General features: G+C 34.2%; 1 protein-coding gene across 1 annotated transcript in view; it reads right to left on the reverse strand.

The window, feature by feature from the left end:
- Tex11 (testis expressed 11) overlaps positions 1–14,540 on the reverse strand; it is a 478,576-nt gene that overhangs the window by 110,988 nt on the left and 353,048 nt on the right. Inside the window, exons 18-20 of the mRNA XM_033760433.1 lie at positions 11,411–11,535; positions 7,198–7,283; positions 6,222–6,278 (exon numbers count right to left, since the gene is read on the reverse strand). Coding sequence (XP_033616324.1) covers positions 6,222–6,278; positions 7,198–7,283; positions 11,411–11,535 — 268 coding nt within the window. The remainder of the gene's footprint in view (positions 1–6,221; positions 6,279–7,197; positions 7,284–11,410; positions 11,536–14,540) is intronic.

The raw sequence follows: 14,540 nt of genomic DNA on the forward strand, positions 1-14,540 counted from the left end.
CAACTAATCCACCTTGGCAAGAGCAATAAAATCAGCAACAATATGACAAACCAAATATTGACTAACAGTACATATCTACTAAATGCAACAAATATCCCTCCACTAACAATAGAAAAATATTCAATAGTAATAGAGCTAACTAAAGATTAATAAAGTTAATTTTTATTTAATAAAAATGGGGACTTGAGAAGCATGAGAATGAAAAAGTAAAATTTGAAAATTTAATCAATCGAAGAGTGGAAGGAGGAGAGAAAAGTGAGAGAAAGTATCCTGTCAAAGAGTAAAGGGAAATTAAAAGAATTAGGCTAAAGTAACAGAAAGAACAAGAAAAAGATGAAAAAAGAAAATGTAGGGAGGTCTGTGCCAGCCACTCCGAGATCCAATCTCCCTCTGGCCTGCCTGGGGCCAATTGGGCTGGCTGGGACGAAAAGGTGAGGACTGGGTAGCCACACCCGCACCCTGCCTGTGCTACAACCAGCATCCAGCAGAAGTTGGAAGGGAGAGGTCCAGGACAGCTGCTCCGAGATCTGATCTCCCTCTGGCCTGCCTGGGGCCAATTGGCGAGGAATAGCTTGTCACACAGGTGCCCCTGTAACACCCCCCATCTCTCCCCCCACCACTCTCAGGCCTCCTGATTGTGCCAGTCCTTGGATCCACTCTGCAGAGACACAGGTGAACATAAAAGGCATTTTTCTGAGCCCCAAACTTTGAATATCTTCAAAGAAAGGACAGAGGGAACCTGTAGTAGAACTCTGATGAGTTCAACCCAGCAGAAGGTCAGGGAGCTCAATTTGGGCCTTGCAGGATGAAATCAGCCTGAATCTCAGGGGTCTGCCATCAGCTAGCTGAGATCAAAGGACTTAGTTCCGCACATGGCTGCGCACATTCTACATTATGATAGTAGAGATATACTTGGAAAGAGGCCCTTCAAATTCTTTTTTTTCTTTCTTTTCTCATTCCACTCTGCAAATTCTTTCTTTTTTCTGTCCTCTTTGTCCAACTCAGTCTCTTGCTCCCACATAATATTCCTAATCTCCCATTCTGATCCTGTTCCTGACCTAACTTGGATTTCTTCTTTTATCATTTTTTCTTTTTTCTTTATGTTCTTTTCCTTTCTCATTTTCCTTCACTCGAGGGTCAGTAGTTTCAAAGGAAACTGAGCCCCTACTACTCCTAAGTGGTTATATTCTTGTGCTTATTCTTGCACTCTGTCTTTCCCTTTTGACTTTAACAGTTTCCTAAAGATTATATGGTCATCCTATGTCCTCTGGATTCACTTGAAACTTTCTCCAATTCATTTACTTATCTACTGCTCCCTTCCTACCTCTGTCTAAGTCCCCATGTTAAATGGTAAAGATGCTACTTTGAAAGGTTTATTCACTGCAAACATATTTTGGGCTGCTTCTTGATTTTAATTTAATTCACATGGTTTAAAGGTAATACATTAATGACTACCACAAGTGGTCAATTTGTAAGTTGTGCTTGATCCTATTATGTTGCTGATTGTATCAATTGGGCTAAAGGATTGTGATTGATTTAATGAGTTGTCTTCTCTGATATTAAGAAAATGAGAATGTCTATGAGTCACTAGAGACTCAAAAGATAAAGCGCAACTATATCAGGAAGATTTAAGTAATAACCCAGAAATTAAACCAAGGACAACCCAACAACAAAAACAAAAATGACAAAACACTTAAGCAAGACATAAACACAGACTTCTAGTTCGCCAATGGCAAACAGTAGGGCTAATGAGGATTAAAAGTCTGATAGTGAACCACCAGGACACCCTAAACTCATAGCACAGGAAGTAACAAAACAGATCAATCAGGCTCTAGGAAAATTCAAAACAGAAATAATTTCCCAGATAACCATAGAGATGGTGGGCAAAATGAAAGTCATGATTCGAGATTCTAGAACAGAAACTGACAAAAAAATAGATGAGCTCGGGACCATGAGAGAAGCCATGAAGGCCCAGCAAAAGAAAGAAATGGAAACAATGAATGCCCAACAGAGGAAAGAAATGAAATCCATAAAACAGATTCAAACAGATATTCAGGAGATTAAAAACTCTACTGAAAGTGTTAGCAGCAGAATAAAAGTAATGCGAAGATAGGATCTTAGATATAGGAGATAGGATTGCAGTCAGTGACAGTGAAAAGAGAGGTCTCCTAAAATCAGTAAGGGATCATGAGAAATTGATCCAACAACTCCTAGATGATGCAAAGAAGAATAACATAAGACGGAGAGTAATCCATGAAGTAGCAGGAGAAAATACAAATGACTTTAAAAAGCTGTTCAAAGAATTAATGACAGAAAACTTCCCAAACAGAGGGGAAGAATTTCACATACAGATAAGTGAGACATATAGAATTCCAACTAGCCACAATCACAAAAAACCTACACATAGACATATAATAATCAAGATCCCAGAAACCCAACAGGAAAAACAAAATACTACAAGCAGTAAGAGAAAAGAAACAAGTCACACGCAAAGGAAAGCCCATCAGAATCACAGCAGACTTTTCAACACAAACCCTCAGGTCAAGGAGAGCCTGGAGAGGTATTTCAAGGCCTAAAAGAAAACAACATCCAACCTAGACTGATGTATCCTGCAAAACTCTCTTTCAAAATGGATGGGGAAAAAAGATGCTGCCATGACAAAGAACACCTGAGAAAACTCATGATACCAAACCAGCACTACAAGGAATTCTAAACAATGTCCTAGAAAAAGACAATGAAGATCACAACACCATGAGGCCCAACAGACCAAATCAAATTTGAAAGGCAAGACACTAAAAGGAGAGAGGGAAAAAGTAAAGAGAGTCAACAAAAGGCCAATAATGTGACAATAATAAGTCAGTATATATGTTATAACCATCAATGTCAATGGCCTCAATTAATCAATCAAGAGAAATAGACTGGCAGAATGGATTATGAAGCAAAATCCAACAATATGTTGTATATAAGAAATGCATCGAGTACAAAAAGAAGCCCAAAGACTGAAAGTGAAAGAATGGAAAACAATTCTCCATGCAACAGGATCCCAGAGAAAAGCAGGGTAGCAATCTCATTCACAGACAAAGTAAATTTCAAACCAAAACTGATTAAGAGAGACAAAGGCCATTATATCATTGTCAAGGGAACAATTCAAGAGGAAGAGATGACAATCATGAACATATATGCAACAAATATTAATGCCCCCAACTATATAAAACACATATTAAGTAACATGAGAAACCAAATAAGCACTAATACAATTGAAGCAGGGGATCTAAATAGCCCATTATCACAAATAGAAAGATCATCTAGGCAAAAAATCCACAACAAAAACTAGAACTGAACCAAGCTTTTGAACATATGGACTTAATAGACATCTATAGAGTGTTCCATGCCACAAAATCAGAATATACATTCTTTTTGGCTGCACATGGGTCATTCTCCAAGATAGACCACATACTAGCTCATAGAACAGGTTTGAATAAATGTAAAGGAATCAAAGTTATCCCCTGTATTTTATCAGATGATAGTGCAATCAAGCTGGAGATCAATAGCATAAGAAAGCATAGGAATGTTACAAACACATGGAAATTGAACAACTCTCCTAAACAATCAATGGGTCACTGAGGAAATTAAAGAATAAATTAGATTTTACACATAAATGATAATGCCAATACAACCTACAGGAATCTATGGGAAACAACGAAAGCAGTTCTGTGTGGAAAATTCAGAGCATTGAATGCCCACACTAGGAAAACAGCGAGCTCAAATAAACCTAATGATGAATCTTCGACTCCTAGAAAAACAAGAGCAAGGAAAACTCAAAGCTCACACAAGAGAGGAAATTGTAAAGATTAGAGCAGAAATCTGTGCAATGGAAACTATGAAAATAATACAAAAAATTAAACGAATCAAAGAGTTGGTTTTTTGAAAGAATAAATAAAATCGATAAACCCTTAGCTAACCATATGAAAAAAAGGAAAGAAAAGGTTCATATCCATGAATTAGGGATGAAAAAGGTGAAGTCACAGCAGATCCAACAGAAATCCAGAGGATCGTCAGTACCTACTTTGAGAACGTGTACTCTAAAAAAATTGGAAACCAGAAGTCAATGAAGTAGCTGAAGCTAAACTAATTCTTTTGAGGAGAAGGTAAGGAAAAAATAATTAAGATGTGTTATGTATGTGCACCAACTCCTATGAGAAAAGTAATCATTATGTACTCCAAACATGCACTAGTAAAAAAGTAAGAACTAAAAAAATTAGTTTTCTGGACTCATCTCATTCAATTAGGTCATACTTTTTTACAAGTTAGTCTAATTTTTTTATCTTGAGCTCTTCCCTCTATTGGAAAACACTGCTAGAAGATGTTCTCTGTTATTACACCTGCTTGAAAAACAATGGTGTATATTTTTTTAATGTTCTACAATATATGTTACTAATTTAGAGAAAATTCCCTCTGTTACTCCACTTCCAAACTAGTATAAATGAGTGAGGTTTGATTCTATGCCACAATCACGTGCAATGTAAAGCACCTTTAGGTTCAGTGTTAAAGACCTTGTAAAGAACTGATGCTCAATTATTTAAATAAATTGAGTGGCAATTATGTTTTAAATGCTATCTTAGGTTTTAGAAATATGAAGACTCCTAGCCTTCAAGGAGTTCTTACACTCTATGTTTGGTCTCTGAGTTTCCTTCTTTAAAAAACAACTTTGTTGTGGAAAACTTCAAAGATATTCACATATTAAAAGCAAGTATAATAAATCCCCATGTACCTATCATCCAGCTTCAATAATGAACTGATCATCAATCTTACCTCACTGATAACTCCACTTACTTTTCCTCCCATATCATCCCAAAGCAAATTCTAGACATTACATCATTTCATCTATACATATTTAAAAAATGCAATTCTAAGAGATAACGAATCTCTTTTTAAAAATACAACCATGTTACCATCATGATTAATTTCTCAGTATCAAATATTTGGTATGCTCATTTACAAATGCCTAATACTTTTTCTTGTTTGAGTCCCATTCTAATTGATCCATAGAGCCTAAAAAGAAATGGCAAATCTTATGATATGTGCTTGGGTAAAATTTATATTATGATAAAGAAAGTTATAAGTCCCATGTTATCTCAAACATAGATATCTCCCAAAAATTTAAATTAAAAATAAATTGCCTCTAGTTGAGAATATAAAAAGCAAAATATCAGTAGAGACACACTATTACAGAGTTATTGTTCAAGGAAAGAAGGCAGAGATGGGAAATATTTCTAAAAGTTATCCCTAATAAAAACCTCAAATGAAATTTTCTTTCAAATTATTGGGAGGTAATATTATGAATGAAAAAGTACTGACCAAATTCTTCAATGGATTATTAGACTCTTTATAGTATTATCTACCATAGAAACTGTGGGAAAAAAACCAGTGGAATATTCAATAGAATCAGAATCAACAAGCTATCCAGGTTATAGTTTCTGTGGAAGAACTATATCTGTATTTGTGTCTACTTGTAAGGCAGAGAGAAACAAATGAAATATTATAACTAAATCATATACAACATTGTTGAGAGCTTAATTAAATGCCTAGCACTGTTTTACATATCTTAACATACTCTGGTTTCTCTTCTAATCACATAAATATTTTGCCTTTTATATGTATTAAATCACTCAGTAATCACAGAAACCCCACAAGGTTCTATATTATTATTCTTCTCCTTTTTTACAGATAGAGAAGTGGAAGATACGAAATCTTAAGAAATTTGCCCAAGGTTACACATCTAACAAATAGCAGAGCTAGGATATGAACCCAAGAAGACTGGTCCTAAAATCTATATTAATTTTATCTACTGCACCATACATCTCTCAACATAAGGCTTCTATTAAAAGTTACTACAAAATGGTATAATAGTGTGAAATAGGAAGAAAATGGCTAAAGAAGTGGGAAGGGGAGGGGAAAGGAAATAAGGGAAAAGAAAAAATGTGAAAAAAGGAAAAAGTGGAAACAAAGTCTTTGTAAATAGAGAAGGGTAAAGGGGCTGAAGGGAGGGCAGGGATATGGGGACAAAACAAGAACCAAGACAAGTCATGGAAAGGTACAAGACCCCAATAATAAATGTAACTGTATTGTTTGCTTTAAATGTACCAATAAACTTAAAGGGAAAGAAAAGTTACTACAATTTTTGTAGTGGTGAATATATCATTTCTGTGGAAACAACTTACTTATTTTCAAATTCCAGCATTTGAGAAACTGTTGGAAGAACAAGACGAAACAGACACCTGTGTGATAAAATAATATACAAAGTGATTATTAGGAAGAAAAAAATAAGAATACATACTAAGTCATTAACTTTGAGTATCCCAGGAGGCAAAATTGAGAAAAGACATGGTAAGAGAGATAGATTTTATTGTATTCATAGTTCTTTGGATCATTTAATGGTTGTAATGAAAATGTATCAGTTTTGTGATTTTGAAAGTAGCACCTAATAAACAATTTTAAAACAAAAATGTTGCTTATAACCAATTAATACTTGGTTCCACAGTTTGTATCATTGTCCAAAATTGCCTGCTAGAACATCAGATAGTGTGTATACATTTTTATATTTTTCTTTCTCTAAAGGAATCTGGAACTGGTCCTTGGGTCCCATACAAAATAGTATCACTATGCTTTGAAGAGCTCTGGAAGTATCGTGACAAACTGACAAAATAAAGGACAGTAATTGATAGTTGCAAACCTGAAAATGCTTTAAAAATACCTTCTGTAATAAATGATCTAAGATACCACCTGACTGAAGGTATGCAAGTATATCAACTCCTTTTGGCTTTTACTTTTTGTGATACCATTTCCCTTTGGAAGTGTTGTTCGAAGTTTAACTGACTTACAGGAGAACCACTCTAAAATACTTCTGCTTCCCCATTTTTTCACTAGCATTTTCTCAGTCACAACATTAGTTGTCATGTACCAACCCCACAACTTTCTCCTTCACTATTGTATATAAAATTTCCCTTTTGACAAACCCTTTACCTTCCTAGAAAGAAAGCCAAGAAGATCAGATTCAACTGCTATGTTTTGTTGGGTTTTTTTCCTTTGAGCAGCTGGGTTAACACTTATTGACCTCATCAGCCCTATTTTGGCAGTTTACCAATCAAGAGTAGGGCGAGTAGAGAATGTCTTCTCAAAAGAATGTGGGCTACTTACTTTAAAGCTGTAAGTGCTTCTTGTGAGTCTTTGGAATGTTGAGCGAAATATTCCAAAGCTCTTCCTGCCAGAATTTGCTGTCCATTCTAAAAAGAACAAATACGATATGTTGTTACATCTCAAAATTATACTTATATTATCGACATTCTTGTCCATTAAGGTCAAGAAAAATTCTGAACATGTTCATTTTGTGTTCTCAAAAGAGCTACTGCAAGACAGTAGAGTGAAAACAAAACTCACTGACAAAAAATAAGTTTACATTAGCCCCAGAAACTCACACGGCTTTGCTAACACTGCCTTGAATCCATTTGGATTCACTTTATCATGCTCTTTATCCCTGTTTTTTAGCAGTTACAGAGAGAACTCCAGACTGTCAGATCACCTTCATTTCCATCATGCTAATTCCCCAAAGGCTCTGGACATACCCTCTTCTGTCCTTTTCCCATCTCTCCCCAGCTACCCCAATCCTCCCACTATTTTCTCTGACATTCAGCCAACAATCAGCAAAATCTCCTGTGCACACAACCTCTTCTCCAAAAGTCCCCTCCACATTACTGCTGTAACACACTGTTGGTGAACCTCTTAGAGCTTCCAATGATAAAAAACAGCCTGCTGCAGCACATGTGCCATAGGTTTGCCATCACTGCTCTAATGGAGGTTTCTCCCAAATCATTGCTTCCACTGAGCCCTCAAGTGGATTTTTTGCTCTTATTTCCCTTCTAACTCCCAGTCGTGGAGATGCAATAGGTACCTTTCTTGCTTTTCACTGCTATTTTAAAATTATTACCTATACGCTTCTTCCCTGAAACCCACAACTTTGAATTTCTTGTCACCAGACTATATCACACACTATTACTCTTTGTTGTTATGGTCAATCAGCTCTGAAGCCATTTCTTCTCACTTGTTGATGATTTAATTATTGCTAAGTTTTGGGGGGCCCTAAATCACTGTTGTTTTAATATTTGTCATTTTCAATACATAAGCATATATTCCTTTCAATATCTAAGCCTCTTAGTGAACATCACTCTGCCAACTATCATAGCCACTCATTCTCCCATTTCTTCACTAGATCCTGTCATTGCTAATAATTGCAACTCTTTCATACCTTTAGTCAGGGCTGAGAATAGGGTGATCAGGCAAGGTGAGAGAAGCACCTAGGGTACAAAATTTAGGGAAGCACTCACTATTTGGATTGTACGAAGTACCAAGCATATGCTTGCAGGACCCTGAGAGTGAGAACCTTCTTAATGTGCTCTCTAGGAGCTCCACTCTGTCACCCTAGTCCCTTGCTCAGGTTCTAGCTTGACATGGTTCACTTTCTGACCACTACCTCTTACCCTCCCTCCTCTCCCCTCTACCACTCTGACTCTAGCAACCCTTAAACTGTAGTCACATCCCTAACTCTTCACCATCCCTCATACATTTAACACCCTTCTTTACATCCAGTTTCAATTCCACAGGGATAACACTCCCCTTATTCCTGGATTCTCTTGTCCTTCTTTTGACTCATTGTATTCATGGAGTAAAACCACACATCTGGTTAAGTCCAACATTCTATTGAGCCTGCATCCATTTGACAGAGTGTGGGCAGAGAATAATCCATACAACTATTTTCTTTACTTAAGAATGTCATAAAATTGAGCCTTAATGCTGCAGGTAAGTAGATCACACTTCTTAGTCATTCACTTTCCTGCTTTCTTGGGTGATCAATTTACATTTTATCAGAACTCCAGTATCTTTTCTCCTAAGGTCATGACCGGGAGTAGAAAAAAGTGGAGGAACCAGCAAAAGAAGACAAAAAGTAGGAGGTAGGAAGGAAACAAGTATAATATGGGTATCCTGGAAGCCAATTATATATCAAAGAGAAAAGACTGATCATCTGCATTGACTAATGTTGATAGGTAAAATAAAATGACTGAAATTAAACATTGCAATTTACAATGTCAAGGTCATCAGTGACCTTGACAAAAATAGTTTTGGTGAAGCTTGATAAAGGCTCGGGAGACACGGAAGAAAGAATTTAGAGACAATAAGTACAAATGATATCTTAGAAGATTTTTGTTACAAATGGAAGAAAAGAAATTGGGCAATAGCTGCTGAGAGGAGGATCAAGAGGATTCATTTTTAGTTTTTGGTTAAGATGGGATAATTGAGTATGTTTCTATGCTGATGGGATATAAACAAATAAGAGAACAAAAAGTTGACAAGTTGAGAGGGAAAAAAATGTCAAGAAGTGATGAAAGCAAGTGCTTAAATTACAGAAAGGGCATTAGGAAAGAACATAGCTAGTCCATTCATGATTGTGGTTGAGAAGGCAGAATATATAGTGTAATTGCTGGTGATGGGACTCTGTGAAAGTTCTCTTCCTGGCTGCTTCAGTTTTCAGAATTTAGACTATACATATTATCTCTTATGTGTGTATGGGGATGAATTTTGTAAGGGATTTAAAGAGAGAGTTGCTTATTTTAAAAGGAGAGATGGCAATGTTTTACCTGCTTAGTAATCTTACTATCCTTTCTAGACTCTTATTATTTTAAGACTAGATTATTACTGTAGTCTTACATCCTTCCTGCCTTTAATTTCTACCTATTCAGCTCACCAGGAAAACTAAAATGATTTTTCCAAAGCAATGCCTTTACATAATTACATCAATGTTTCCTTATTGCTGAGAAAATAATCAGTATTGTATAATCTGGTCATGGAAAGTCTTCTACTTTATCCTGTATTTTTATATAAACATCATAACAATACAAACTACTGTTGCACTAGGCCCCAAATCTAGAATGGTGAAGAAATAAATCATCTGTCAGTCTTAACAAAATAACCAAACATGTTCCCTTTTCCATGTCTTATTCTATACTTTTAAGAAAAAGTTCTTACATATCAAATTACTACCATTTCCAAAGCCCAATTTAAGGTATCCCTCCAGAGAGATAGACTTCCCAAATTGATTCCAGTTCTCAGTGTTATTACTCCTCTGAATTTCAGTAATTTTTTACATGTATATCAGTTACTTGGTCTTTATCCTATATTTGTTCTTACATTACTAATCCATGCCTTGTGTGTTCAAATTGACTTGTAAGAACTTTGAGGACCATATTTGCCATGCCAAAGTCAGTATCTTGCTCAAAGTAATTGACAAATACAATTTGAACACTATGTATTTTTCTATTACTAAGTAGATAGGAGAACACATAAAAGAAGAAAAATGTTTTGCAGATGCAGACACATGTCTGCACAGACATGTTTGTGTAGAATGGGGAAAGAGGAGGAAATGAAAGAAATCCTGGGGCAGGAAGCCCAAAAGCAAATATAGCTTTAAAGGAAGGTTTATAAATTTACATTTGATATAAATAACAGAAGAGAGCGAGTGGAAGAATTATGGAACTGCAGCTCTGTGTATAAAGATTGTTTTATCTAGAAGAAAAAATGAGAAACTAAAGTAGTGTAAGAAGATGGATCTTCATAGTTTACAAATCACATTTTCAAACATCTTATCAGCTAATTTGGATAACAATCCTCAAGGTAGATATTATTTTTGTGGTGCAAATAATAAAATTAAGATTTAAAGAAGTTAGACACTTAATAAGTGGCAGTACTCAAACCCAGACCATGGGCTCTCGAGTTGTTACTATGCTTTTCCTACTCTTATATGTTATTAAGACCAAAATATTACAAGTAAAAAAATAGGAGTGCAAATATTTATTATATGTAAACTAACATTTTGTCATTGTAAACTAAAAATATCCACAGAAATTTAAACCATCTCATTGCAATTGACCAAAAAGGTAAATTTCCAAATAGATACTGATTTATTTATGTGGTATGGCATTTTAAATCTGAGTTTTCTTTAAAAACTAATGTCTTGCTTATTTTATTTTTTTTTTGTTATTTTAAGCACAAATCTGTTCCTACATTTGTTTCATTTACCTTAATTACATTATAAAGAAATGAAGAGAGGGGCTGGGGATTTAGCTCAGTGGTTCTGGCGCCTGCCTCTTAAGCACAAGGATCCGAGTTTGATCTCTGGTACAAAAAAAAAAGATAAAGAAATGAAGAGAAATAAAAATATTCTGCAACCAAGCTTGGTGTAAAAATATGAGGCAAAACAGTGTAAATGAATGTCTTTCTTTTAACTGATACCGACTCTATTCATTGTCTTTCAAAAGGGGAAAAGAGGCAAAAGTCTAGTAGATAGATATACATGAATTACCTCTAGAGCAAACTGGGCAGCCAAACATAGGAGCATGGTAGATGAACCTCTACTTGTCAGCACACCTTTACCTTTTGTTTCTTCATCTGTGAGTATACTTTCTAATGTAGTGATTGCCTGCAAAGCTGAAAAACAAGGAATCCATGGAAATATGAGATATGCTTATCATAGTTAATACTTACCTATAATTAATTCTAGTACATTGTATTTGGAACTTATTTTAAGAGCAATAATACATTTAGAATATTAGCTAAGGTTTATAAAGTCATATGAGTCAGTAAATTGCCAAGCAGTATTTGAATATCAGAAGTAGGCCCACCTATTCTAAAAATAATGGGTAGGCTAAATACATTTTGGTACAATCATAAAATACAACGTAATACAGGACCAAATTAGAAATGGTTGTATTCTATTCTATTCTATGTCTTAAAGGTGGGATATGATAGAATAAATATATATATACTGTAAACTTCAAGTAACAAATAACCAAGGTTTATAGCTAATAAGCCAAAAAAGAGATAAACACAATTATAAAATTCAATTAAAAAGAAATCAGAAAATAGCAACAAAGAACATAAGTCAAATAACGTGATGCTAAATTTAAATCTAACTATTAACAATGTTAAATATAAATTACTAAATTACTCTGTTAAAAGGTAGTGATAGAATAGATTACAATAAAATGAAACACAGTTTTTAAATATGTTCTACCTGCAAGAAACACCCTTTAAATATAAAGACAAAATTTGTTAAAAGTACAGAGTAATAATATTATAGTCAGGGTAATCAAAGAAAGCTGAAGTAGCTATATTAATATCAGATAAAGTAGATTCCAGAGCAAAGAATAATTAGTACTGTTAGAAGGGTATTTCAAGATAATAAAGAAATCAATTCATCATGAGCACATAACCTAAATGTTTACACCCCAGATAACAGAATTGCAGAATATCAGAAGCAAAAACTGGTGGAACTGCAAGGATAAATGAACAAATTCATATTTATAGCTAAAGTTTTAAATACTATCTTCTAATAATTGGTAGAATAAATAGAAAATCAGCAAAGGCACACTATGCATAATACTATCTGTCAACTGGACCCGATTGACATTTATACCACTCAACCCAATACCAGCAAAATATATATTCTTCTCAAGTACAAATAGATATTTAACAAGAAAGACAATATTATAAGCCATAGAACAAGTTCTAACATGCTTTAAGGGATTCATCATGCAAAGTATGATCTTCTACTAAATGGAATTAAATTAAAAATCAAGCTGGCTGTGGTGGCACGTGCCTGTGATGACAATGTTGAAGGAGGCTGAAGGCAGGAAGACTAATTTTGAGCCAGCCTGAGAAATTTAACAAGATCTTTACTCAAAATAATTTTTTCCTTTACCCATTTATTTTATTAGTACAAGTTTGTAGTACTTTATATTCCTTGAGAAGAATTGGTACAAATACATAATACACCTTAATTCCTTTTTTATCTCCTTTCATTTCTCTCCCTCCCCTCTTTAAAATAAATTTTTTATAGGCCTGGGATGTAGCTCAGTGGCAGAGTGCTTACCTAGCATGAACAAAGCCCTATGTTGAATTGAAAAAAAGTAATAAAAGAACATTCTCTGGAAATATTTGGAAAATAAACAAGATAGTTCTAAATAATTTATGGATTTAGAAAGAAATAAAAAAGTCAAAATGGAAGGTATTTTAAACTGAATTACAATAAAAATATCACATACCAAAATTTGCAGATTGCCAGTAAAACAATAGTTAGAAGATTATCTATAACATTAACAATCTCTATTATACCAGAATAATGGTCTTAAATCAATGGTTGCAGCCTTCAACTTTGCAAAATGGAAAAATAAAATCAAAACTCAAAGTAAGCAGAAGAGTAGACATTGTAAAGATTAGAATACAGAGTCTGGGAAAATAGCTAAGCAATAGAGTGATTACCTAGCACGTGCAAGGCCTTGGTTTTGATTCCTAGATAAACAGAATGAATGAAAAAAGATTAAGATGTAAATGAGTGAAACAGAAAATGGAGGAAAATGAAAGAAACCTAAAGCTGATTCTTCAAAAACATCAATAAAATTGCTCAACCTCTAGCTGCACTGGCAGGAATAAAACAGAGAAGACACAAAATACAAGTATCATAAATAAGAAAGGTGACATCACTGGAGATTTTACAGATGTTAAAAGGATAATATGGGAGATGTCATTAACAACATTGGGACAATAATTTCAACAACAGATAAAAATGTTAAAGATGCAAACTATGAAAGCTAAATCAAGGAATAATAGATAGCCTAAATAGCATTATATAAATTAAATTTAACTTATAATTGAAAACATTCCCATGCAAAAACTTCCAGACTCAGATAGCTTCACTGATGAACGCTACTATTTAATGAAGAAATAATATAAATATAACACAAATTCTATCAGAAAATTGAAAAGAAGGATATACTTCATCACAACTTATTCTATAAAGTCAGTATTATCTAACAACAAAACTACAGAAATTTTGGAAAAAATAAATCAATAAAACTCATGACCATAGGTACAAATATCCTTAAACTGTTAACAAATCAAATTATATAAAAGAAAAACATATGACCAAGTGAGGTTTATCCTAATAATATAGCATTAGCTTAACAGTCAAAAATCAAGGTAATTAAGCGTATTAATAAACTTCTAAAATTTTAATTTATTTCAATGAATGTAGAAAAACCATATGATCAAATTTGTCACCTATTTCTGATTTAAAAAAAAAAACTCTGAGGTAAAAGGAAATAGAAGGGAACTCCCTCAACCTGATAAAGAATATCTTGATGCCTAAGATGGCTTTTGCTATTCTAGGTCTCTTATGGTTCCAAATGAATTTTTGGATTCTTTTTTCTAGTTCTGTGAAATATAGTGTTGGAATTTCAATTGGCATTGCATTGAATGTATATAGCAGTTTTGGTAGTATGGCCATTTTCACTATGTTGATTCTTCCTACCCAGGAGCAGGGGATATCTTTCCATTTCTTTATATCCTCTTTAATTTCTTTTTTCAGAGTGCTATAATTTTCAGTGTAGAGATCTTTTGCTTCTTTTGTTAGACTGATTCCTAGATACTTCATT

This window comes from Fukomys damarensis, unplaced genomic scaffold (assembly GCF_012274545.1).
Source record: "Fukomys damarensis isolate Sample0158 unplaced genomic scaffold, DMR_v1.0_HiC HiC_scaffold_39, whole genome shotgun sequence".
In the NCBI taxonomy this organism is placed as follows: Eukaryota; Metazoa; Chordata; class Mammalia; order Rodentia; family Bathyergidae; genus Fukomys; species Fukomys damarensis.